We start from the raw sequence: 26,497 nt of genomic DNA on the forward strand, positions 1-26,497 counted from the left end.
TTTTATTCTATTGAACCATTTTCTTTGAGACATTTTATTTTACTGAGATATTTTTTGTGTCATTCTATTTTATCAAGCTAGTCTACTTTTAGTCTGTTTCCACTGTTGTAACTTTGGAATTTTCCAACATTTGCGTTAAATTACATACGATTTCCAATATGACCTTCTTCCCTATTCCCAATGGGATGTACACAATGGCCTTCTCTTTTTCTTTTTTACGGTTTTGAACCAAATTCCATCCTTGGATAAAGGAAACCACAATATACAACAACAGTATATAAGCCTAAGTATCCAGTCTACAAGGTATGAGCTGAAGCCTGAAAGCACCTGTTAGTTCTGACTGGGCCTCAGTGCACTGTAGTAAACCCTGGGAGTGCTGTGCATGTTCCATATTTCAGCTGTATTTGAATACCAATGTGGAATGAGACAGCTGAAACGGCATCCTGTGTTCTTGTAAATCCACACTTGTCAGTGCCAAATGCCCTCATAAATGCAAGCGTGAGTATTCATGCGAGCTTCCTCAGTGAACCTTAAAGGATGTGGTCTGAAGGTTATCATCGACAGCCTGCGACTCAAAATTTCAAAGAAGAAATAAGCACACAAAATCCCTTCTGTTGTCTCACTGTGATCGTGGCATTGTTACACATGACATGTATAATTCCTTCTTAATGTCATGCTATTAACCCAGTAAAAAGAACGACTGCTGTGAATGATAAAAGCGCAGGATGAGGTAGAGGGATTAAACTGCTTCCAGCTCTTTTTCCTGTGTACCTATATCTTAGTTTCTCTCAACACATGCAGGCTGTTGTCTTAAGCAGCATTAATTGTATTTAGTTAGGATCTCACCTTTGGCCTGAAGAACAAAAACAGTAGCAGGGAGCTGCTCAACAGGTCCCCTGTGAGTCACAGTGGGAATAAAGTTGGACTTAATAACAGGAAACGCAGAGGTGTTTTGGGAGATTATCTCATTGTATTCACCAGGTCGGTTACACGGGGGGAGACAGCGCCGTTACCCACTAGCCAAATGTTTGTTTCAGTTATGTTTGTACATCAACTGCTACGCCATTTCCCCCCACGGGAATGAATGATTTCATCATGTTACCTCCTCTTTATCCATCAAACTCTCTCAGTTTGTCTTTCTGAAAAAGACATCAGCAAGCAGCCCTGACAGGTTTGACATCTGACTGCAGAGTCCCTCATGGTTAATTGACGACACGTCTGATCAGGGTTCAGCGTCGGGCTGGGAAGAAAAGCTAGGGAGGGGGGAGCGAGACAGAGGCAAGGCGAGGTTGTAAACAGGATGGAACAGCCTTCTGTTTTATTCTAAATTTGATATGTACAGGAAGAATCGGCTGCATACATTTCTTAACAGATCATGTAAAAGTTTTCTGAAAAAACCCAACAACAACAACAAAACAATTGCACATCAGCATCTAATAACTTCCATTTCTTTTGAGATACTTTAAAACACATCATGGTGCAGTATGTTTGAAGGCATATCAAACAGAGTACAAATACAATGATAACTGTCCGCAAGTGTTGGCTCTTACAAATATTAAAAGATAAACGTTCAGGAAAGTGTACCCTTAATATGGATTTAAAATATTAAAAAAAAGAAAATCCACTGTAATTTGTGTGCTGCAGTGTCACTGACAGAAAAAAAAAATCACATCATAACCTTCTTTGTGTAACATTTTGTGATATTATCTCAGGCACTTATTGATATAACAGGAACAGCTGAACAGCTAAATCCACTGTATTTAGAGCACAGGTCAAACACATCCTTCTAAATATGCTGGTCTGCAATTTGTGTTCACAGCAGGAACCAAACACTTTGCTAAAATAATGTGCGTAACGGAGAATGCTTTTACTCTCATCTGCACAGCTTGTGTCTTTTTTTTGGTAAGTTTTTCATCAGCTTCATTCTCAGATGGGTTTAAAAACCTTCAAACTGGGAAGACGCCCCCCCTCCCCAAAATCAGTTCCTATCATTGCACCCATGCACAATATGTGCACTGAACAATATTGTTAGCTTTGCTAAGTTTAAACCTGGAACAATGCCACTGAAGGTTCATTTTTACTTCATCTCATTCATTACCCTTACCAGGCCTGCATCTATCCCAGCAAGGGTCTTCATTAACCAGCAGGAGATCATGTATATCATGCAGCTTCCCTCTGCATATGGAGATGGTGTGGGAGTGAAGGGTGATTATGCACTGCCCGTTTGTTCTCTGTAGCTTTTTCTGTATTTCCCTTTTGTTTAAAATTTGACCCCTGCCCCGTTTCATTTGTTAGCTCGGAGGCAGACACAATCACGTCACAAACATTAGCGCTGTCAAAGAAAGACAAGCACCGAGTAAGAGGTTGCCACCTACGGCAGCAATTATAATAGTGGGCTGGTGGCAGTATTTTTTTTTTTTTTAAGTATGTGTCATCGATGCCCAAGGGTTTTTTTCCAGTACACCTACAACAGCTGGCTTTAGTGCTTAGTGCCTCAGGAAAAAGTTTCAAATCAGCAGCTGCAGAGTTGGGCCAGAATGGAAATTTTTATCTAGTCTTGCAGATATTTCTTATTTAATTTGTTCCGGTTTGGTTTTTTTAAGTTCTGTTTCCTCATAAAATGGAGACCAACACAAAAAAAAAAAGAAGAAAAAAGTCCTTCTCAAGGCCGTCACAGCAAAACCTACGAAACCACTTCATTTTGAACAGAATCAACAGAATCAGTGGGTTTGCCAAGAGGTCCGACGTAAGTCTGTGTGCAACCTTTTCATTTTCATAACAATCTTCCTTCAATTTTAAGCGGAGCCATTGGGAGAAAAGAGGAGGAAGACATTTGAATAAATCAAATGTAAATAGTTAGCTGACAATAGACAGTTCGAGAACAGCAAGCGCGCGCTATTGTGACTAGTGCGCATTAGCATTATTCCAGCCTGAAGATTGCTGTGGAATCTTCACCTGTGTCACACAAAACCCCTGCTGCCCGGAAAAGCCACTTCCATGGGAACTCCATGCAGGGCGAACGGCCAGATGACCCTCTCACCTTGCACCTTGCATAATGATTAATGAAAGCCTGTTTGTTTACGTGTGAGCCTGTGGAAAGATTCCATATTTGTACCTGCTGCATAGAGAGAGAGGTGGAGAACACAAAGTTAGCATAACCCACTAAGCCTAGATTGCCATATTAAGGGGAAACATTTCAGGATGGTTAAAAGGGAGTTAAAAATGTTCTAAACGTTTGTTTGGAAAGAACGGCTTCTTTCTATTGTCAAGAGAAAAGTCATATTTCATTCATCGACTATGGCAGCAAAAGCAAACTCAGAGCTAGACACTGCAAAATGTGGGCAAACAACAACAAAATGATGTGCCAGTAAATAAGCTGTTTTGTCATTTTGTTCTGCCCTGTAAAAGCTTTTGGCATTCAGATTATCTATTGACTGATGCTTTTTTGAAAGTATGATAGCCCGTTTACCTGTTCCCTCTTTTTAAATTATTATGGAGAACGGGGCTGACTAAATGCTAACAACTGCAAAAAAATACAAAAAGCAATTACAGCAATTGAAAGCAATTAACTCCCAAGGACAGTTTTGCCTTTTGTTAAAACTAGGAAAAAGCTCCAGCTAATCTCACACTCGGAGGCTCGTTGTCTCTCTACCCATCTTTATTCTGTCTGTCTTTTTTTTGGGCTTTTATTCCACTCTTTATGTCAGAAGCCGGGCCCTCTGTCGATGCCTCCAGTGGCAGCGTTCTTTGGCTCTGGCAGGCAGCAGGTGGCTTGTGATGAAAAATTCAGTGCAGAGCCTGACTCGGGAGACGAGGAGGAGGAGGGTGGCACCGTGTAGCAGGAGGAAGAGTAAGGGGAAGCGAAGGTGTGAGATGTGCAAAGACGGGAGAGCAGGGGAGCAGAGGATAAAGGTAGGGGTGTTGAGGTAGAAAAAAAAAACAGGAGCGTAATGAACAGAGAGAAGACGAGAACAACGCAGAGAGGATGAGGGCTCCAGACAGACAGGCGGGCGGGCCGGCAAGTCAAGCCCAGAGCCAAGCAGAGGGGCCAGGCAGAGGATCAGAGCTGTCTACCCTCTCTGCCTGAGCCTCCTCCATGGAGATAACACAAAATATGAATCATTTATGAGGGGGTCTTTTTTATTAATAACACACACAATGCGCCCCGCTTTCTTTCACACACTTTGCCTTGTTTTCTGTGCTCCCTGTGGAGTACTGTGCGAGTTGTGTTGCTGTGGAGAGAAGACTAAAAGTAGAGAAAACAGAATGCTGATAAACACCGGCAGCATCTGTCGGGGCTGAACGTGACAGGTGGGCAGAGTCATCCGCGGGACACATTCTTGATAGTGAAACATGTACCTTGTCACATGCCCACATACAAAACCCACACAGAAACTTACGCCTCCCCGTGGGCTCAAAAAAGCGCCCACTCACTTGCCTGTCTGCCCATTTGATTGTCAGTACACGACGATGCCAGATCTCGATGAATCAGAGTCCTGGACGACTGCGAACAAGCTTCGTGTCCGTGAATGCAGAGAAGGCACTGTTTGTAGGAGGGTGAATGACTGACTAGTATAGGTCATCCTCACAGCGGAGGACTGAACACAAACACCCACATACCGAGTACACTTCACAACTGTTTACCTATAAGATCACTGCTAAACTATAAGACCTCTAGGTTGTCCCCTGTCAAGATTCATAGTGTCCATTTTTCTTTCTTCAAAACAATCCCCTTGGCTCTAATCGTTTCGTTTGGCTCTTCATCAACCAGTCCAACGATGCTCTTCAAGAATAAAAAAGTCTTCCTTTCTCAGAACCCAATCTATTAAGCCTCGCTAACTGTGAAGGCGAAGGTGGCACGTCGTGGCGGTACGGCCCTTTAGGAGAGGCGGGGTCTTTCAGGTGTGCCGTGTACCCCTCATAGCTGCTGTTACCGGCACTTTCCTGCATTAATTTCCCTTTGGCTTCTTGCTCTCTGCGTCTCTGCTCCTGCCTCAAGAGCTCCTGGGCCTCCAGAAGGACTCTGGCATTGACACCGCCTCCACCTGGATAGCCATTCCTGGAGCCCTGGTAGCTGGAGTACCTGGGGTTGTCCTTGGCAGTCTGGAACCCTTCACCAGGTGGGTATGCCTTATCCCAAGAGTCTTGGGAGATGGTGCTAGGGTTCTTTCTGGGTTGCCTGAAGTAGAAAGAAAAATAAAGCAATGGGAAATGTGAAACCGCTTTTGACATAATCATAAATAATTAACCCTAAGTTGTTTTTATCGCCTCATTTTCACTCCCTATTTAGTTAATCACGCCATCAGCAATCTGGAAACCTATCAGTTTCCAGTTCTTGCCTTTGGATATCCTGACTGTGACTTCCTGTTACATTGTCCTAAGATGATAGCTGACAGTTTCGATAGAGATTTCATTTTGGCACGTGCGATCCCCATTTTGTTCTCCACAAGGACCGTTTACCTGCACGTACACAAAGCCTCCTCTCCTCTTCAGTCAAAGCTTTCTTGTCTATAGAGTCAAGATATTCATATGCAGAATCTGTTTTTAGGGATCATGCCACATGTGGTTATTTTCTGAATATATTTGCCTGCAAACTGACTTCATCAGTTGTCACAAATGGTGCAATTCATAGTGTAGGTTTGATAACAAAGAAAGGGAACACTTTTTGAAACTGAGTGTAAAATATCACCAGTCTTATGTCTAAGTCAGCTTTTTTTAAGCTTTTACTCTCTGGTTCTTCTTCAGTGGGACTAAGAATCGACATTTAAAGCTCTGGAAAAATCTACCAGCTCGAGCGTTGGGTGAGATATTTTTTGTACAATGACTCGAAATTATGTCACAAGGTTTTCAATTGACAGATTTAAGAGAGGAAAAAAAGTTTACTGTCATTAATTTTGTCCCTCCTACGTTTATTGCCATTAAAAGCGGTTAGTATTTTTAGGCTACAGCTACCTTCACATAGGCGATGCAAACATAAGCTGTAATGTTGCCATGGAGATCAGCACAGAAAACTCTTTTATTAAGGTTAAGGTGAGATTTAAGGTGGATTTATCTGTTCTGGGCCATTTTTCTGTCCGCTTACATGAGCTAAGGAATATTTTAGCGTGGATCCAGGATGGGTTTCATGAAGGGGCTTTGGCACATTATGCTTCTCTGTCGGTGCCCTTCCAACCATTAACTGACATGGTTGTATTACAACCAGTAAATTAACTTTATGGAACTGATTTTTTAATTATTTATTTTTTAAACTGATGTAATAATTACTGACACACCTGAAATTGAATAATTTGACTATGTATTTGAGGTAAAATGAACAAATATTCTCTCAGAAAACTAATTTTGGGTTTATTATTAACAATTGAACCTGTTACCTCCAGGCAAAGCACTAGTGTTTGGATTATTATTTTCTGTTGTTGGAAAAAAAAAAATGATAGTGTCAGTAGCACAGGAGCCAAAACATCACATTCAATGAAAATGAGGCACCATTAGAGCCTCACAAACTGCCTCTGGGCAACTATCAACCCACAGCGACAACATACAGGGATACCTAACCATGTCAGAGTCTCCTTCCAGCACATTGGGCCCACGTCGAGACGGACTGAAACAGCCATTGGATCTGACAGACAGTAATAGCAGAGCATTGGATCTGACAGACACAAATAGCAGACCTTTTGCAGCTAGAAAAATGAGGCGACCATCTTGTCCCCTATGGATTCATACGGGCTGATATGCAACACCTGACACAACAGTCTTAAAGGCGCAGTTGGTTGTCGTGATTCTGGGGGACTGCCCTGGCCTTTACAAGAAAGATAGACAGACAGAGAGGGGTGGAGGGGTCCAGATGTGTGACATCACCTCTCATTTCTGCTTGGCTAGCCTCTTTGTGGCAGCCTTGCCTTTGTGTGTGTTTGTGAGCCTATACGATATGCATGAGTATTCCGAGTCTAACAGCTCCACCCGTTTATCCCGAGGGCAAAACGGGAGCAAGAGACACAGAAGACGGCGACACACAAAAACATCAATGGGCATTTGACTGTGAGCCATGCATAATTAGCAGGTTTATCAGCCAGCTGTGAAGAAATCGTATTATTCCTGTGTTTGGATTTCAGTAGGAAGAGGAGGGAAAAAAATCCTTAATGAGAACAAAAAAGACCTTTTGTTTTTATTCAACAGGGATTGAATGTGATTGGGAATGGATACGCTCCTCGATCGGCAAGATAGGAGTATATAGCCCAGGTTTATTCTTGCACACGCCTGAGCGCTTCCAATTTTCAGAGACAGGCGTCCCCGGGATCTGATTTCATTTCATATTGTTGACAAAGAGGCCAAAGCCGGTCTGCCTCCCTGCTGAGAAATGCAAACCAGATCGCCGCCTCAGTCTTATGCTGTGCCAAGAGGGAGCGTGTACATGTGCGGTAAATACAGAAAGATGTATACCGTTCTGTATTCCACTCATGCACTCAGTGAAGCATGAAGAAAGAAGAGAGGAAAAAGGTGACAGAGTGAGACTGACAGAGAAAAGGGGAGATAGGGCAGGGGTGTCATGACATGTGGTTGCGACACCCACGCATGCACACAGGCACACACAAGTAAAACCAAATGCCAGCTGTTGCAGCCAGCCTTTGGCGTTCCGAAATGGCATTACTTTGGCTCACAGATCAATGGTGCTGATCTGTGATAAAGATCCTATTCCCCATCATTGTTTCCAGTGGTGGCCATTTATTTTCACTCATACCTCCTTGTTTAGGAAAGGGTCTCATCCAGAAGAGAACTGGCTTTTGTCGAGAATAAACGCCGTTTTCATGGAATGACACTGTTATTAAAAAATAAATAAAAAGCTATGCTCATCCACATGACGCTCATCAGAGCCGTGACCTTCCAAATGAAAAATTTAAAGCCTCTGACTCCAAAGGATGTTATGCTTCTCAGTCAAACAATACTTAGTGTTCTGGAGAAACTGCAGCCGTGTTTATCCAAACAGAGCAGTTTATTAATGGAATTAGTGTAAAAGTGAGGGTATGCGGCCACAGGATGTTGCCTCTGACCGCCGGAGCGCGACGGTAGTTCATTAATCTTTCAGCAAAGCTGCCTGCAATATTTATCAAGGAAGGGATTTATGTTGATAACAGTGGATTAGAGTACTACGGTGAAGTAAGAGAAGATAATGTATTAAATGTTGTATATGTATGGTAAGTGCGAGGCGACACGCACCAGGATGCGTCTGCTTAAACAGAGTTGGCCTTAAAATGAATTTGAAGGAGAAATTACACAGATGGCTTCGGGAAAGGCGACAGTAGCTGTGAACAATGTTTTCCTTCTGGACTTTTCATGCTTAAAGTGAAGAATTAAAAAATATCCATAATAGGGTACTGCTATGATTTTAAATTAACATCAAATCTATGATTATAATCTCATTACGAGGTGTCATTGTTACTTAACATAGTTTTTTTTCTTTTTTTAAAAACACAATACTGAGGAAGGGAAACGATCATTTTTATTTCCTGACTTTCCAAGCGGTTTAGCGTTTTTAGAGGGGCTCATTTCTGCTCTGTTTGCTTCAGAGGTTTTGCTTTAAAAATGATACAAATATGTAAATATATGTAATGTGTTCAGGGGTGCTGAAAATGTCCACCCTGGAGGTAAACATTTCACCAATATCAACCCTAAACTCACACCAAAAACATTCAAGCAATAACCAAAACTTCTCAAATTTAGAAAAAAAAGAATAGAGGAAAAAACCCACCCACACCCCAGCACACTTCCTGGAACAAGAGACGCGCATCTCATGCAGATCAAAGGGAATTACATTAAGGGAGAGGAAAGCAATCATGTCATATCTTTGGAAGAGGGTAACATGATCTGTCCATCCTGACACTGAGAGTGTGTGTGTGCAGCTTTGCGGTCTGAAGCTGACCAGCTATGACCCTTTTCTTACTCAGATGGTTTATATATGTATATATAAATTTAATCTGCCATCACTACTGTCACTGGGCTATTACGATGAATCAGACGTAATCAGACAGGCGCGTACACGAACGCGCACACGTAAAACCACACATGCGTCACTGCTTGAGATCCATTACACCGGATTACAGATCTCAAACGGTCACAAACTCCAGGACACTTTTCATATTAGACAGACGCACGAAAATCTCTTGGTACGTATTGATTGTTGAACAGAAATAAACATCAAACACAATCGTGTCAAGTTCTACATCCGTCAATCTCACCGTGGCAGGGAGCTGTACTGTCGCTGCGCCTGGGTGAACGAGTCTCTCTCCTCCTGCCTCTGTCTTTGCATCTGCACCTCGACCGACACAGAGTGACGGCCTGGCTGGCTGTACCCGCCTGGACCGTTGCTGCTGGTGTTTGACTGAAAACATGAAAGCGGCAGCTCGGTTAGGACTCAGAACACAATCACCGCGCATATAATCAGAGACATACTTTAGTTGTCTAGCTACTACACTTTGATGCCAATCCACAGAAGATACTAACTAATGACAATCACAGAAAATGTCCATTGGGTTAAAAATATTGCATAGAAATCAAAAATATTTTGCTGATCTCAGTGCAAAACATTATGTATAGAGTGCAAAAGTCTTAAACCAGCCCTCATTTCTTTATATTTTGCTTCCAAGGGGCCACACGTTCTTGTGTAGTCTTTCTCTGGACTTCGGCTGCTTTTCCCCTCATTTTCAATCCAGTCCTTGTATCTGAAGCCACTCAATACTTATCTATCAATCATTCAAGCACCTTAAAAAGGCACCCAACTCAAGGGATGGGCCGGTGTTTTGTCTACACGTAACAGACAATTTAGCAAAGCTGATTAAATTCTTTAGCTGAATGTGTAAAAAACTGCTAAAGATGACACTATTTCACTGTGTGCAGTGTGTTCTTGAAAATAATTGAGGAAACTGATAAGCAGAGGACAAAAGAAGAAGGGGTAAGTCTAAAACACTACCTAGAGTAGATGAGCAGTATCTGAAAGTCATGTCCTTAAGAAAATGGAGCGGGAGAGAGATCCAGCAAAGACCTGACACAGGACCTGACAGATGCATCTGGCCCTTCATCCATCTACTGTTCACTGAAGCCTCATCAGAAATAGTCTCAGTGGAAGGGTGGCTGTCAAGAAGCCATTCTTAAGGAAGGAAAATGGGGAGAAAGGCTGAGCTATGCCAAATTATACAAGACCCGAACTGACAATCAGTGGCAACAGGTCTTATGGAGTGATAATTATGGAGGAGGTCAGGAGAGGCCCAACACGTCTGTGTGTAAAACACACTGGAGGCTCCGTCACAGTTTGGAGCTGCATTTCAGCCAGCAGTGTTGGTGATTTTGATCCACCATGCAGTACCATCTAGAAGAGGGGTTGGAAACTCCAGGCCTCAAGGGCTGGTGTCCTGCAGGTTTTAGATCTCACTCTGGGTCAGCACACCTGAATCAAATGATTAGTTCATTACCAGGCCTCTGGAGAACTTCAAGACATGTTGAGGAGGTAATTTAGCCATTTAAATAAGTTGTGTTGGATTAAGAACACATCTAAAACCTGCAGGACACCGGCCCTTGAGACCTGGAGTTCCCCCACCCCTGATCTAGAAAGTCTCTGATTCAGCATGTCACTGAAGCCTGGAAAACTATTCCTGAAGACTAGTCAAAGAAATTAGGTGGCCAAATATCGACTTTCAAGCTTGCTACAATTGTACCAACTCTATGTTTGCCTTAAATACTACAATTCCATTTGTGATTGTACATATGTCATTCAGTTATTGACTGCTGCCCATTTCCGAGCAAAATATAAAGAAATGAGTGGTAGCTTGAGACTTTTGCACCACATTGTAACTAATAGACATTTTGTTTATGTTCTATAATTAGATAATAATCCATGGATTTCAAAATTTGGTTAAAAAAATGATGTATAGAAAACTTACAGAATTCAGAGATATTCTGCTGATCTCAGTGCAGGACACTAACTGCAAATGTGTCACAAGTAACACAGAACTGTTTCTTCTCAGATTAGTTATTGACACAATCAACCTGTATCAAAGTGTTTTGAAATATAAATAAGAGCTAAAATGTCTCACCACCTTTGTGGCTCTAACGTGAACAAAAGTGCCTTAAGCTGCTGGAAATGTCCTTGCGACAAAGCAAAATTGTCAGTAACGATGTGTTGATCAGAGCGCTGCTTGTACTCATAAAAGCTAATATGACTCTGGGACTTGTGGGAGTTTTACACTCCCGTGTTAAATAAATACTGATGACTGTTTTTGTGTCCCGTTAAATATTTATGGGGCTGAAGAGCCTCAAGGAATGCAAGAAAGACTCTAACGTGCCAACATGTGAAGTGAGTAGAAGAATTTTGTTTCTTATGTGAACTGATAATCACTGGAAACTTAAACCATACACATCAAATACACATACATGGCGCTAGTATATACAGCTGTGGCTAGCCTACAAAACTGTGGTGAATTTCATGCTGTAAATATGCAAAATCCTTAAAGAAACAACAATGTTTTCTTGATAGGCCTCTCATAAATGAGTGTAGCGAAAACACCACATTGCCTGTATAATAGCACACATCAATACATATTTTTATGAAAATGGCGTTTCGTTTAGAAAACTAAACTGCCACCGAGTTATATGTGCACGGACATCTTGACTTAAAATAGAGAAAAGAACACATGATCCCTCGGTACAAATTCAAAGCATGAAAATCACCACAACTTGGAGTTCGAGTTTCCTCACAGTAGCCCAATAAAACTAGCAGCCATCCCTGACACAAGATACCCTCACAAAATCTCCCCATCGCACCCCTCCACCCGCCCAAGCCCAAACCGCAGACACTTACCAGCAGTTAGTGGGGCAGACACACCCTGAGCTCGTCTCTTCTCAGGTCAAAATGAAGGTGAGTCACACAGACAGACAGGGAGGGAAGGTGATGTGAGAGAGGAGGGGGGAGCCATGCTGGAGACTCAGAAGGGTTACACAATGAGATGTGATGGATGTTAGTGGGTGTTAATGAAAAAGACAACACCTGACATCGTGACAGTCCTCCCCATACACGAACACCTCCTGTGTTCCTGTTATCGGGCTGTGGTAGGTATGTGGACTCAGACACAGACAGCTGAGATAAATTTCAATTTTGTGGTAGCAAATAGTTCATGACTGCATACATCGGCGTGATTCAGATATACACATTTTTGCTGCTAAACTGTGAGAATTTCTTAGAGCAAAAGAGGTTGACTATATTGAAACAAATGCCTTCATATTATTTGTTGCCCCGGCATGCCTACAAAGAAAAGTATCAATATCTGTTCCCTAGTAGCGATACTTACAGGCAGGGGGAAGAAATAACCCTGACATTATGGCCTCGCAATTCCTCTCCATTTTTTCTTGGAGAGATATATGTCCTAGGCTGCTGCAGTTCAAACAGGGATAATGGCACACACTATGATACACCGTCTCCTTAAAAGCACTCACCAAAAGAGACGGTAGCAGTTGCAAACTTGTGAGAGAAGCTCAAATCTTGCATATTTTTGCATGTTGGTCAATGCTAATTTGCCTAGGAAAGTGTACAGACCTGATTAGGGGATATTTCCCCCAATAATTCAGAAGTTGGAAAGGTTGTGCCTTTTAGCCATTCAGCAATCTGATAAATGCTTCATTTGGAGTATAATTAGCTTTTAACCTTAATCCCCTTTATTGCAACTACAAGCCTAATCCATATCCTTAACCTGATCGTAACCATAACCCAAACATTGTTAAAATATGCAAGGGCAGTGCAGATCATACTGGACCTCGCAAAGGCATACACACAAGAATGCATACACACAGATCTCTCTCAGAAACCTCAAGTTTCACCTCAAGGTTCAGCCCACACTTGTACCACAACCCCTCTTCCTGCAATGCTCATTATCATTAGCTGTGTGGGTGCAATAACTGTGTGCAGATTAGTTGCAACACAAAGCCAATCTAATTACTTTTATGGCTGTGCAACGTATTGAGAGCCTGGTGGGAGCAGTGTGGACATCAGTTGGTGGGAAGGCCATAAAACGATTAAGAGTGCTAACGAGGCTCGCCTTTATACCAAATGAAGCCGGGGCAATCATCTCTGGCACTGAGTGGCACTGGATTGTGGTTCGGCTGACAATAAAGGACGAGTGAGTGCCTATATAGCCCGTGTTCCACATGTGAATTTAAAATGCTCATAGGAGAAGTTCAGGCTTAACATTTTTTTTCCCCCCCACTTGAGAAAAAAGAAAAATCCCTTCAGGGAGTTCTGAATATTCTCGGGAATGTTTTCTCATTCCTAAACACAGTGCTTGCAGAGGGGAGTGGAAAATACCCCGAAGGAGGCCAGATAATAGCAGCATTAAAATGTTACAGTAAAATACAAAAGGCAATATCGTACCATTTCTAAACCCCCAACATCAACTGAATGAACTCCTCAGTTCCCGTAGTGGTATAAATGAGTGCAATAAAGCTTGGCGCGGTGCTGCCGAGAGGGTGAGCATCAGTCATCGTTGATGGAATTAGACCGTTCTACCCACAATCCTCTCCTGCTCCCCAAACTATGGAGAAAAAGGAGGAGAGGGGACCCATCGCAAAAAACGGATATATTTACCCAGCGCACGCGGCTACAAATGGATGGCTAAGAAATAAGTGTTGTTTTTTTAGCCATCCATATTTAGAAAATGTGTAATTGGATGGATGAGAAAGACAGATTAGAGTGCAAAGATGTGATGGCTTCAGCTTTATCTCGCTGAAGGTGAGATTTGAAGAGGAGAACTTAAGTGTCTAAATTTGGGCTGAAACAACATGGTAAGTGCTTCCATATGGCTGTTCACAAATATCAGTCTAATCAGTATGGCGTGACACTGTGGCCGATAACAGTTTAAAGAAAAGAGATAACAGAGTGAATTAGGGCTGGAACTCATGATCATTCTAACATTGACTAATCTCTCTGTTTTGCATTAATTGTTTCATGAAATAGCCAAAAATATAGTCTTCTTTTTTAGGATGTGGATAGTATAGCACAAATTTGAAATTTGCAATGTTTAAAAACCAGATTCTCACAATTTATATTTGGCAAGTTTGGTTGAAAATGTTAAAACGCTGAGCCAAGTTTTTGTCCATTAATTCAATAAATCGACTCTATTAATTATTCCAGCACCGAAAACCACTGCTGCCCCTATAAATCTACATATGGTGAACAAAAGCAACTATTTTCATTTGCATCATACAGCATTACAATTTTCTACTATAAAAAAAAAGAGCAGTAGCAAATGGCACCATCTCACATGCAGCACTGTTCTGGCAAAGACTAAGTGGGGCAGATGCAGGTGAATTAAGAAAAAAGACGGTGGCTCCTTGAGGTTTGCAGCACATCACTCGGATGAAGCAAGAAAACGTAATAAATGCACGGCAGAGGTAATTGAATTTCAAAGAAACGTTCTCCTGTTTTCCATATGGCCCACAAGTATGGCCAGAGCATGAGTCTAATAACATGCAATCACTATAGAAAGCCTGAGTGTGGGCTGCAGTCTGACAAAGTAAAAGGGATTTAACAGGCTGTGGAACTGAAAAGGATTGCTGGGAGAAATCTGTGCTTGTCAGGTTTATTTCCAGACTAATTAAGCTTTAATAATAATACTACACTTGACACAAAGATTTTTTCATGTACCAATTTATCGGGTAAAAAAGAACAAAACATTGTAGCTGATGGAATATCTAATTTTTATGGGTAACTAACACTACTTTCCATGATTTAGATGGCAATAGAAAGTACATTGCAACTAATATAGGAAAAAATGCTGCAACGCTGTCCGGCTCTTTAAACGAGAGCACGCTCAGTAGTTTTTCAGACAAAAGGAGAGATGACCTACGCTCTTCTTTCCCACACGCTCCTGCTTTTCCTGTACAATGCTGGTTGGAATGTGCACCAGTCCATCTATCCCATTTACACGCAGGACACTGGTTAATACTGCCAAATTCAAAACACTGCTGCACACATTTGTTGGGCTTATTAGTTTGAAAAGAAAGAGCCAGAACACAGAGGATATAGTTCATGAGCTCTCACTTTATCAATTCATTTCAATTATAAGTCACAAGGGTAAAATTTTCCCATTGCACATCAAAAGACTGAGCAAAGTTACAGCGGGAATGTCTAGTTTATACACCAACAATTAAAAAACAAAAAAAGTTCATACAGAAATATACAAAAACATATCTGTGCGAAAACACCTTGTAGAGGGAAAAAGCTAACAAGGGCGCTCAATGTTATTCCTTATGGACAACACACTGTCTGGTATGGGACAACCCACATTTGTGCTACCTACCACCATAACACACTATTTAAAATTATATGTATTGTGTTATATATTAGAATAAGTTGGGAGGGACTGTATGTGAAAACAAAAAAATGTGTGTTGTCCCGCACTCAGTGCAAGTATGTGAAGACATTTCATTTATAATACACATTCTACCAATTAGAAAAAAAGGAATAAAAAAATCATGTATAAGATTTAAAATCTGCTACAGCTGGCTGTTCATTTAACCACAGTTCATGTAAAACCAAGTACACTTGAGGTGCAATGCCAGGAAGCAAGAAGGACTAAAATAAATACTAAAAATATGACAAGTGATTGCATCAGCTCCAAAAACCTTTGAAGGCATTCAGATTTTGTTCGTTTATAATTACCCCTTGTTGCTTCAGAATGCACTCGTCATCCCGCTCCTCAGCTAATGCAACTTTGATTTAAAGGGATGTCCGTTAAAAAGCACATAGCTCTCACTTGAAACTGTAAGAAGGCACAGGTTGAAAAACAAGGTGACCCCCTATACAGAGAAACAATATGGAAATGACCCAAAATCCATGAGGTGGTGGGCGGGTCCATGTGGATGACTGACACACAGAAAATGAAGACGATGGATCAGTACAGCAGGTCGTGACAGGTGGGTGGGGTTAGTGATGGTTGTGTCAGGAGGTGTGAGGACTCCTGCATGCAGACGGTGTTAGCATTAGCACAATTAGCCATGAAGGCTAATGGAGGTTAATGGTAATCCTCAAGTGTAGAGGACCATCAGTCTTGTTCATGGCTGCTAGTAGTGGGGTTAGTGACGGTAAGCACCATTAGCCACAGGTGCAAACACTGTTAGCATTCTCCTCAGACTAGCACTTGAGTCTCGGCCTGGTAGATAGCGGTTGTTTCTCAACAGTCTTACAGTTTAGCCGTCTTCTCGGCCCAGCAGCGGATTTTAGTTACAGGCCCCAGTGATTTTAGACACTCACCCAGGGCTGCTCGAAGCTGTAGGTCCTCCTGCGATCATCCGGGTCGTCCGGGACATTCTGGGCCTGCTGAAACTCTTGCCTCAGCTTCTGTATCCGGTCGTGGTTGCTGGGGGTTAGTCGGTTACTAGGGAGAGAGCAGGGAGAAAAAAGAGAGAGGGTGGAGGGAGATGGATGAGTGTGAAAGGTCCATTGTTAACAAGTGACCTGATTCCATCAGTGCAGGCAGAAATGGCCTGCAGGATGATGTTCTTTAAAGTCCAGCGTGCTTTGTCCATGAATTGATCAAATGCACTGTTGACACTGGCAAAGCACCCGGATTTACTCAACCCAGATAAAATGTAAAAAATGTGATAAAGTGAGGCCGGAGCCAAGAGCGAGCTTACAGCTGAGCCAACAGCAATATGAATCAAACTAATGTGCTTCTGATGTATTATTCAGAACAATGAACAAAGACTAGTGGTGAACGGTGAGTAGTACTCCAGCATCCCCACGCCCCCACCCCATCCTTCCCATCGCGGTCTTATATCATTCATCCACTGCGCTGCTATTGTCTTTCGCAGCCCTGTTTACATCAGACAACGCTGCTGTCAGTGTAACTTCCTCATGGTACAACGAGTAAATACACTCACACTGGTCATTCATAATAATTCTACAACTGCAACTATATTAGGAGTTACAGAGTCTGAAATACTCAGCTTTAACACCATGAAGTGTGTAGGATGAGGTTTATTAGGGAACAAAAATATTGTTTTGATTTACTTTTATGCTGAAAATCATTTTACACATATGTAAAAACTAAAATGTGTAGATAGATAACAATATAGAGATACAAATATGTATATTTACAAAAATGTTTATTTATTGTCATGTGTTGCATTTATTTCTTGTTTGTTCCTACTATAACAGAACATTTTATTTTGTATAGTACTTTATTGTACTGTATATAGTAATTTATTCTTGTTGTATAGTATGTTATTGTATTTTATCTTATCCTATTCTATTGTGTTTTTCTTAACTTTTACTGCTCTTAAACGTGTACTTTCTGCCGTGACCAAAAAAATTCCCAAGTGTTTGACTAATAAAGGTTTATCTTATCTTATTTCTCCTCGTAATTTTTTGTATATATATATAAATTGTGTGAAATTTTGATTTTGAAAGTTACTCCCTTTCACCAACGGTTTGGACCATGCGTCATAAATCAGTCCTAAAATGTAGCTATTTTATTTGCACTGATTTTCCTGCATTTCACCATAAAGGTTTCTGCGTCCTCATGAACACAGAATGGAGAGAAATCTATAGACCTAAATAGAAACGAAGGGACAGGTTAGTGTTAAATTCACATGGCCTCCTACAGAGGAAAGTAATTAACACATTTTCCCTCTCACACAGTGTGAATGAATAGAAGTGTTAGGCTCTGAATGAAGGAGCAGCGGGTGACTGTGACTCTGAGCTTGACTTTTCAACTTTCCAACTTTTGCCAGGAAATTCCTGTGGACTTTGTTATCTCTCAAACTCAAAAGGTCCAGCCTGCAACCTTTTCAGCTTTTTCAAATCTTCTCCTGACTGAAGACGGGGAGCGTTAGGGTCAGCATAAAAAATTCCAAGATGCAACTGGTAAGGGTTATGATTAAACTAAAGTTAAAAAACATAAAATACACGCCGTGCATATGCAAAAAAGAAAGAAGAAATCCCAGAGCAGCTGCACATTTAGAATAGACTTAGAATAGCAGTTTGTCTTTATTAGGTCAACGTATGACTCTATGTAGCATAAAATTACTGCCTAATTCATTTCATCCATCACAAAACAGCCAGAAAGAGAGCCCTAATGGCATAACCTAAAACACAACAGCACCACCAACTTAGCCAGCTATCAACTCCAGACACACAATAGAAAAGCCAGAGGCGGTCAGCCTTGTTAAAGACCAGGAACCTGCCATATGCAATCCAGCTAATCTCCATGACATGTAACACAGCTGCTTGGCCTTTCTGTAACTCAGCTGAACTGATGTGTGACCTTTTGACTACGGGTCAAGGATTCAATGCCAGCTTTAGCAGAAAGGCTCATATCTAATGTTGCTAAGTATGTAAACAGATGCCTGTCCAAACAAAAGAAAAAAAAAAACTTTTTAAAAAAAAATGTAATGTTTGTCAGATGGAAGCTGTTCAGTCTTCCGAGGCTCAACCTTGTAATAAAAAAACGTATCAGCTGATATTACAGAATCCTGCCCGAGAGACTAAAGAAAACAGGAACTCAAATAAAAGGATCAAAGATCTCCAATCTTTGACAAAACGCTGTAAATCAATCAAAGAAAGAGCAACACAACAATACAACTGTACTGCCAAAACACCCCAGAGACCAGGAAGAACAGCAGGCTGAAATTTAGCCTGAGATGAGCTTCATCATCTGGACAGACTCACTCAATATCTGGCACTACTGTATGAGGCTGAAAGGTCACTGTGAGGCTTTGTGGAGTGGAGTGTCTCTGGGACTCAATAAGAGGACTGTGGCTTGCTGACTGGGCTGCCAGCAAAGCTGTTTACGCTGAGATGCACCCTGCCTTTCATGGTCGGGTGTGCCTCCTGAAAAGCTGTCTGTCTCAGCCTTAAGCCTGGCAAGGAAGGAGCTTTGGGAAGATGTAATGTCTGCACTGTGGGCAGACTTTGACGACGCTACTACAATATGCCCTAATGCGGCGTGTTCAAGCAGAGGGATTGCTCAAAAAGAAGCTTTGAGAATAAAATCCAAACAGTCAAAGGATTTTTAAAAAAAATCAAAACTTGTGTCTTTTTTAAAATCCTTGGCTATAATTTGGGTCAGGAAGTCTGTAAACTCTGTGGTAACTTTGACAGATGCTTAAAAAGAAGAAATGTTTGGGGGGGAAAGGTTTACTGCTGACCCTTTCTCTGCCAAATCGCCATCTAATCAAGTCTAAATCAAGTGCAAAATCCAGTTCAATCACTTGGCAGAGAGATGACATTAACATTACAATACCAAGAACAATCTGTAAGCTGCAAGTAGCAGATATCGATTACGCTGTTTTTAACAGCTTGAAAATACTGACTTTTACTTTTAACTGATCCAGATAATGGAGTCCAAACTGTAAGCTTAACGAGTGTACAGTATTGATTCAATGCATAAATGATATGATGTAAGATTATTCTCTTCAATGTGCTGCGATTAGCTGTTAATTTTAAGTATCACTCTGTTAAGTTTACTGGCAGTAGCAGAGTGACGACTTTGAGTGATGTCATTTCTACTTAGTAAACATTCTTTAGCAAATTACAAAGTGCAGCTTGGAGTGATCATTACAAAAAGACCAGAGTTTGCTGAAGATGCATCAGAATTAACGTTAATTATAGCTCATATAATCTTCTTTGTTTTTTTTAAACTATGGTCAGCAACACTGCAGGTTACAAACAAGAATACTGGCACTCAGTAATGCAAAAATACTTCAAACTAAAGCAAGTCCAAGTTTTTCACAGAGCTGAAACAGAACTTGATGGGCTCTTTGTATCTGTGACTACTTATTCTTGGTGCCCTTATTAACATCTTTAGTGACAATTAGGGCAGGGCAATATGGCCAAAAATATTTATCACGATATATATTTGAAAATTTGCAATAACGATACAAGTCACGACTTTATTAGTGCAAAAAACCCCCCATCGATGTATTTTCACTTAAACAAGCAGCTGTTTTTTTATGTGCATTAACACTATATAAAAATTTAACAGTGCAAATGCAAATTCCTTGCTGACAGTTTAACCAAAAGGCATTTCCAGTGGAAATTGGCCGACATATCCTCAGCATAACCATGTATAATATCCACAAAACTTAAAAAGGGGTTATACACACACAATGCAGTAATATTATGTTGAAGCACAGTACGTATCACTCCGCGAGGCTCCTCGGTAGCTGTAATGCTCCGACAATCCATCAAGCGGTGCGACTTCGTAGCTTAGCAAAGTCGTACTGAAACATTTTTTGACAGATTTTTGAGCGCCGTGAACCACAGAATCGGTTCGAGTTCAGTAAACACAACCAGAATTCATACATAAGGCGCACCGGATTATAATGGGCACTGTCGATTTTTCCGAAAATCAAAAATCAAATTGATTTTAAGTGTGGCTTATTTTCCAAAAAACAGTAATAACGACGGCCTGCTTGCATGCTCTACCAAAAATTGTGCGCATGCGCGTTTTACACATATTCTATCGCGATATTTCATTTTCTTATCATTGCCTAACATTATACCGGTATTACCGTGAACGGTACGATATAGCCCAGCCCTAATGACAATACCGTGATCTTAGAGCTAAGGAATGATCAAAACTACAAATTCAAGATTTAGGTCTTTAATAAACACAATTTATTCTTGAAATCTGGCCTGTGTTGCAGTCAGTCTTTTTGATCTCAGAGCCACAATATGTATGAAAAATGCAGCCAAGACACTCAAAACAAGAACCCAAACTTTATGAGCAAGATCGATTTAAGGCAGGCATACAAAGCCTTTGCTTCATTTGGCAGGGAAGAGGACTTCCAAACTAATAGGATTAGAAGATATGGGCTGTCACCTCAAAATCCCACATGACTCTGGCACTGCTTTCACAGATCCCAATCAAAGCATGCCAACAGAGAAAGGGAAGGTGCAATGTACAGTAAGTGACAGAGGCAGCTGATAGGCAGCGCTTTAATCCTGCAGATTATAAATGAATGGCCTCATTCACAATGTGCGCTCTTCCCATGTCTTTAACATCCTTCAGACCTACCAGCAACTGTATACGGGCATAAATTTTACAACCATCGCTTAGAGGACTTGGCAACCTTCAGTGGATCGATGTGCTCTCGAGATGAATGCAAAGCGGCGGGTGTCCGCGCAGTTGAGAGCACTAAAAGAGAAACAACTGGAAACGACCCCACGGCCCGCAAAGACCATCTGAGCATGTACAGCCTGCTGAAGTTCAGAAGCCTACATGGTGGGAAGATTCAAGTGGATCTTGTGTCTGTTTTGTGATGAGGGCCCTTGTGGTGAGTGGTTACAAGTGGGGTGACCTTGAAGATACAAGAGCAGCATTGTTGGTTCACACTTCAAAGTATTAGATGAATGCATCGCCCTGAGCCAAATGCACCACCATGCAAACTAAAACCCCAGCCAAGACTACTCAGTGTCTTAAATGTTAGTGCGTTCAATTCGAGCTTACTTCATTTCACTTCTTTAACTTAAAGGGCATCTTTTGCCCTTTAAGCAAATTAACAGTTGCTGACTCAAAAAGAAATCTCACCTCCCTTTTAATAACGATAGGGGTTGCGTTCTGTGATATTCTATCTATTTAATTTGGCAAAAATCCTCACTTCATAATAATCAACTTTTTAATTAAAAACACCATCTTAATTAAACATTTAATTAAGCATGGGTAGTCATGGGATTCCCATCTCTGATGTGACTGTTGTACTGACTAGCTCTGCAGCCTCTTAAATAAACATTTACTGATGTACCGATACACGCAGTAAGGAAAAAAGTGCCCACACGTCCTTCTTGAACGCAGCAGATGTGGTGGTTAGTTTCTGTAATCTTATCAGATGGGTGAACTAGGCCCTACATCCTCTGACAAAGAGGGAGTAGCTGGTGGCGGCTTTCTCTGCTGTGAAAAATGAACTGAGATGCTGGAGATGATAATCCAGGTCTATTGATCGAAGGCTCACAGACAGCTAGAAGGGAGACTGATGCTCTCGCTAACTGGTGCTAGCAGCTAACTCTCCATCTGTGAGCCACTGTATGACAGTGTCCCTGTTATCTACTGCAATAAAGCAAGAGGGATCGACTCTTTTTACACTCTTGTCCAGATCTGCGATAGCTGTTAGATAGTTATTCCAATTTAAAAAAAATGTAATTTTCTAAGTGTATTTCTGATTACAATCCAACATTCATGACACCCCCGTATTTATTTTTGTGGTTTATCACAAGACTAAGAGCTAACACAATTTTATGCCTTGATTTGCTCTACATTATGATTTAAATGGTTTTACTTTTTAAAAAATAAACTGTCTGCCATCTCTGTCGACTTGTTCTGGTTGGATGCTCATAAAAACGCGTTTTAACAAGGGAGCCCTTCTTGTGGCATTTTTTTTTTATTTGTAGAGCTTCTAAGGAGAGACAAAGTTTATTGTTTTGAAAGTAATTTTCTTTCCTGAGTGTTGTTCACTGCTGCTACTGTGTAAATGGTGTCTCACGGGCCCATGTGGGCCGTGTGGCTGATGAAACAAAATATTCTCAAAGATTTTCTTGATTTACTTTTTAATGGTTTAACATCTAGATTTCTATATTTTTCTGTGATGCCAAATCTTTTCCAAGAAACTGTATATAGATGAGGTGGCATTACTGACAAGACAGAGGATAAGAGAGAATTAGCTGAGATGTTTGACCACTCACAGCCTCACTGGTGTCTGCTGATGCACTGGAAAGATTAGAGGTTCCAAGAGGCCATCGAGTCTGTGCCATTTAGGCACTATTAGTCCCATCTTGCCTTCATTCTGGATTACACAGGTTTAACATTGAAACAGGGGAAGCCAAATTGATCTGCAGAAACATGGCAATTAGACACCAATCGATACAATATCACCACAGTTAGCAACTCATTATCAACCCCCTGGTATTTACTTCATGATGTCAATGGACTAAGTGAGACTAAAGGAACTGCATGTTGATGAACTGCGCAAACAAATCAGTTAATATGCAGAGGAAGAAACAGCCAAGTAAAATGTCTCATTCTATGGAAAAGCTCGTGTTGACAGGGAAGTTAAGAGGCTAATGAATCCAGCTAACACATTCTGTAACCCAGGCCGAAGCAGACACCATCTGCGCGCTCGCAGCCCGGCTCGGATCAAACCGTTCTCTTCTCAGAGTGCACAGCATGGGCACAGCGCCGGCATGCTGTGCCAAGCTCAGAGCCATGAGTGTGCAAAAGTGTGTGTGTTCACCGGGAAAGAAACATGGCTCTTTAGTTGACTTTTTGCCACAGAAGAAGCGGTCACTGGGCTGCATTAAGAGCTGCAGCTATGGAGATGGATTTGAATACACGTGATGAATTCGCACGTGTCACATTTTAGGTCAACTTTAAGGTTCAAAAATGGATACAGAAGCTGATCTAATGACTAACTTGATTTACTGAGATTCATTTTGGGTCACTTCATCATTTAAGACTAACTTTAAATCCTGCGCATTTTAAAGTGCCAAACCCCCCCCAAAACTTTATGCATTACATAAATGGAGGAAACGCTTCATTTGTTTTCCTCAAAATGACGGAAGACAACTTTCCAAGAAATGACTAATTTCCTACAGCACACAGATACCCTCCTGCAACTTACAGTAGCAATCATTTTGAGCCTTAGCAATCCCACCGGGTGTCAACACTTGTGCAAAGCAGACAGTAAACATTGGAATCCATTGACGGAACGGATTGAATTTAATTGGCTTTCAGTTTTATAAGGCGTCTCTATTTTTCCAGGGGAACTGCTGGTCAGAAATGTGGGTGATGGTAATATAATATTTGACTGATATTAATGCAAGCGTGAGCACACACACGCACACACACACTTAAAGCAAGATGGGTAACAGTTCTTCGATTTCAAGCCATGGCGCCACTGGAAGCAATAATGGCGTGGCACACAGAAATATGCCTCCTTTTAATTCACGGGCCAATTTCATGCTTGCACACATCAGCGTATCGATGCCGGCCTTTTCAGTTACAAGCAAATAAATTGCTCTGCGATTCTAATATCTGTAATTCTACCCTACTTTTAATGAAGGTGAGGGACATGTCATGTCCTATGTGGGCCATTTAGGTTTCATTACTCAGCCCCCACCCCCCCCCTCCGTGGCAGAGCCACTTCTGAATATGTCAGTGTAATATATGCAAGAGCATTTCACACGTGGTACAGCAGGAGCTCTGTTTCCTTTTCCTAACAAATGCTTTCTTTACAACGCTTTCTGAGATTAACCTTCATCCCCAGATTAAACTGAACAGGGATGGCGTTAAATCTAATCTGATGGATGCCAAAAATACAACGGGATCAAACTTACTATTTCAGAATGAAAAGTGATTCTAAGAAAAGCAAAATTTACTGTAAACTGTGTGCCTCGTATATGAAGACAAATAGCTCTCCGTGTAACTGTCAAAGCTGACTACATATTGGTATTTACATCACTGCTTTGAGGCATCCACTGTTTGTCTGCATTGTGGTTAGCCTCAACACCACTTTTACATTTTAGACAGTCCATCAAGAAAAAGACTGCATTTGCAGTCAACTCAAAATCTTAAAATGACATGTGATAAGTTATCTCATTATATGTTTTACATCCAAACAGCAACTCAAAGTCACAAGAGGCTGATTAGCAAAATGCTCATTGTGCTCCTTGTCTGTATTTTACAGGGTGTATCAAAAAGAATCCAACGTGCTCTAATTCCACAACCATCCATTAGCAATGATCAAAACGTGTACTGCTGGAAAAAGGGGATTCGTGAGTTTCACCTGGTTGCCAGTAGGTAGTTTAACAACCGCAGTGGCTGCAGTGACTCAAGGATGGTCGCAAATGTTTAGGATCTAAATACTTAAATTGTAAATACTTTACTTAAAAAAATACAGCCTTCTTTAAATCAGATGATTCTTTTTGATACACACTGTATTTTTGAAGGTCCAGAGGTGCAAGCACCCTCAGGTTCTGCAGTAGTGAGGGGATACACAGAAATCAATCAAACATCAGTTAAACAAGTGCATCTGAACAGATCGGAGCAGAAAAGTTAACTAAACTAACCGAATGAAACGCATGAATGGTTAAAACACAGATGCTGGAAACAGACTAAACTATTGCTAAAAATGCAAAAGCAGCTGATGGATAAACAAATGAAGCTGTTACATTGTAACATAATGGATAAATACATAAATAGTTAAAACTGGCACCTTATCATAATGACTGGCTGTTGTAACTACAGTAATTAAATCAATGAGTCCAAGAGTAATACGAAATAAACAGGCAGAGTGTGTGAACACCCTCATCTTTGCAGGTTACTGTGCATAACTGATAAGCTAAAAGTAGTCTCAATCTAGAACATCTTGGACATGAGAAATGTTGATGAAGGGGTTTTTGAGCCCACTGGCGGTATGCGATATGAAACCACAAGTTGTCTCACCCATGTAGGTTTCAATTCCATCTCCCTGCTCCGCATTGAAATGCTAAATAGGGAATATCTGATCTTATCCACATTAACAGCAACTCCTGTAGATGCCATCGCAGTACCATCAGTAGTGCTTTGATGTAACAGTACGAGAAAAGAGCCTAATCTCATCCATCAATGATAGATGACAATCTCCTCGGTGCAGAGAAGGCGTAATGAAAATGAGATTATTTAAAACCGTGGAAATCTCCAGACACTCGTGTTTAGACTCTTCTTCCTTTGTCAAATTTGAAACAGCTCTGAAACACAAAGCCCGTCTGTTTCAGAGTCTATTCATCTCAGATATAAATTCGCAGACCCTTTCGCGCCATCTCCATCACACCTTGCTTCATTGCTCTCTCCCCCCTACAGACACTGACACTGACTTGAGGGTTAAGCAGAGACGGCATCCATCAGGCCACACCGTTCAATCAGTCAACAGACAGATCTGTGCTGTCAGATAAGTCACTTATTGTAATATATCTGAGCTTCACATTGCCGTTACGATCCCACCAATCATAACTAACGCCTGCAGGCCACTGTCTTAGTGAGTCACAGCTGATCACTATGATTCAGCACATTTGGTCACCTGGGGAAACTGTAACCAGGCAACAGGGTTTGGAGAAAGGGTCGTCCGAGTTAATGGCTTTACCGCTGGCAGCATCGCATCCTACTAATTATTCCTTTCTGTGTCAACACGGCCGTAAAGTAGACTCTTCTAGGCTATTAACTTGTAGTGGTGCTTTAACAACTCTGCAGCGAAGCGAAAACTAGTTTCAACCTGCCTGTGCCCACAAGAGCAGCGTTTTCCTACAGGTTGTGCAAATTACTGGCAGAGTTTGAGAACGCAAAGTGTGAGATGAAAGGGTGAGGGGAAGAGGAGAGGATTTTCAAACCAGCAGGGTGAGTACGCGGTCTTATCAGCGGTGGATTAGGGAAGCATTAAAGAGTCCGACTGCTTTTTTACATTTTTATGAGGGCTCAGCTAAACTAAACAT

At 41.3% G+C, this 26,497-nt stretch overlaps 1 protein-coding gene across 12 annotated transcripts in view; it reads right to left on the bottom strand.

The window, feature by feature from the left end:
• Positions 1 to 1,289: 1,289 nt before the first annotated feature.
• The window catches only part of pard3ab (par-3 family cell polarity regulator alpha, b), a 235,581-nt gene continuing 210,373 nt past the window's right edge, over positions 1,290 to 26,497 (bottom strand). For 11 of the 12 annotated variants that reach the window (XM_013272746.3, XM_019348075.2, XM_005476796.4 and 8 more), the window contains 3 exons: positions 16,289 to 16,412; positions 9,231 to 9,373; positions 1,290 to 5,179 (listed from right to left, as the gene is read on the bottom strand). In XM_013272746.3, the coding sequence (XP_013128200.1) occupies positions 4,786 to 5,179; positions 9,231 to 9,373; positions 16,289 to 16,412 (661 nt within the window). In that variant the 3' untranslated portion in view covers positions 1,290 to 4,785. Of the gene's footprint in view, positions 5,180 to 9,230; positions 9,374 to 15,056; positions 15,996 to 16,288; positions 16,413 to 26,497 lie in introns of those variants that run through there. The other variant, XM_019348078.2, reaches the window with a different exon arrangement.

This window comes from Oreochromis niloticus, linkage group LG18, assembly GCF_001858045.2.
Source record: "Oreochromis niloticus isolate F11D_XX linkage group LG18, O_niloticus_UMD_NMBU, whole genome shotgun sequence".
Taxonomy (NCBI): domain Eukaryota; kingdom Metazoa; phylum Chordata; class Actinopteri; order Cichliformes; family Cichlidae; genus Oreochromis; species Oreochromis niloticus.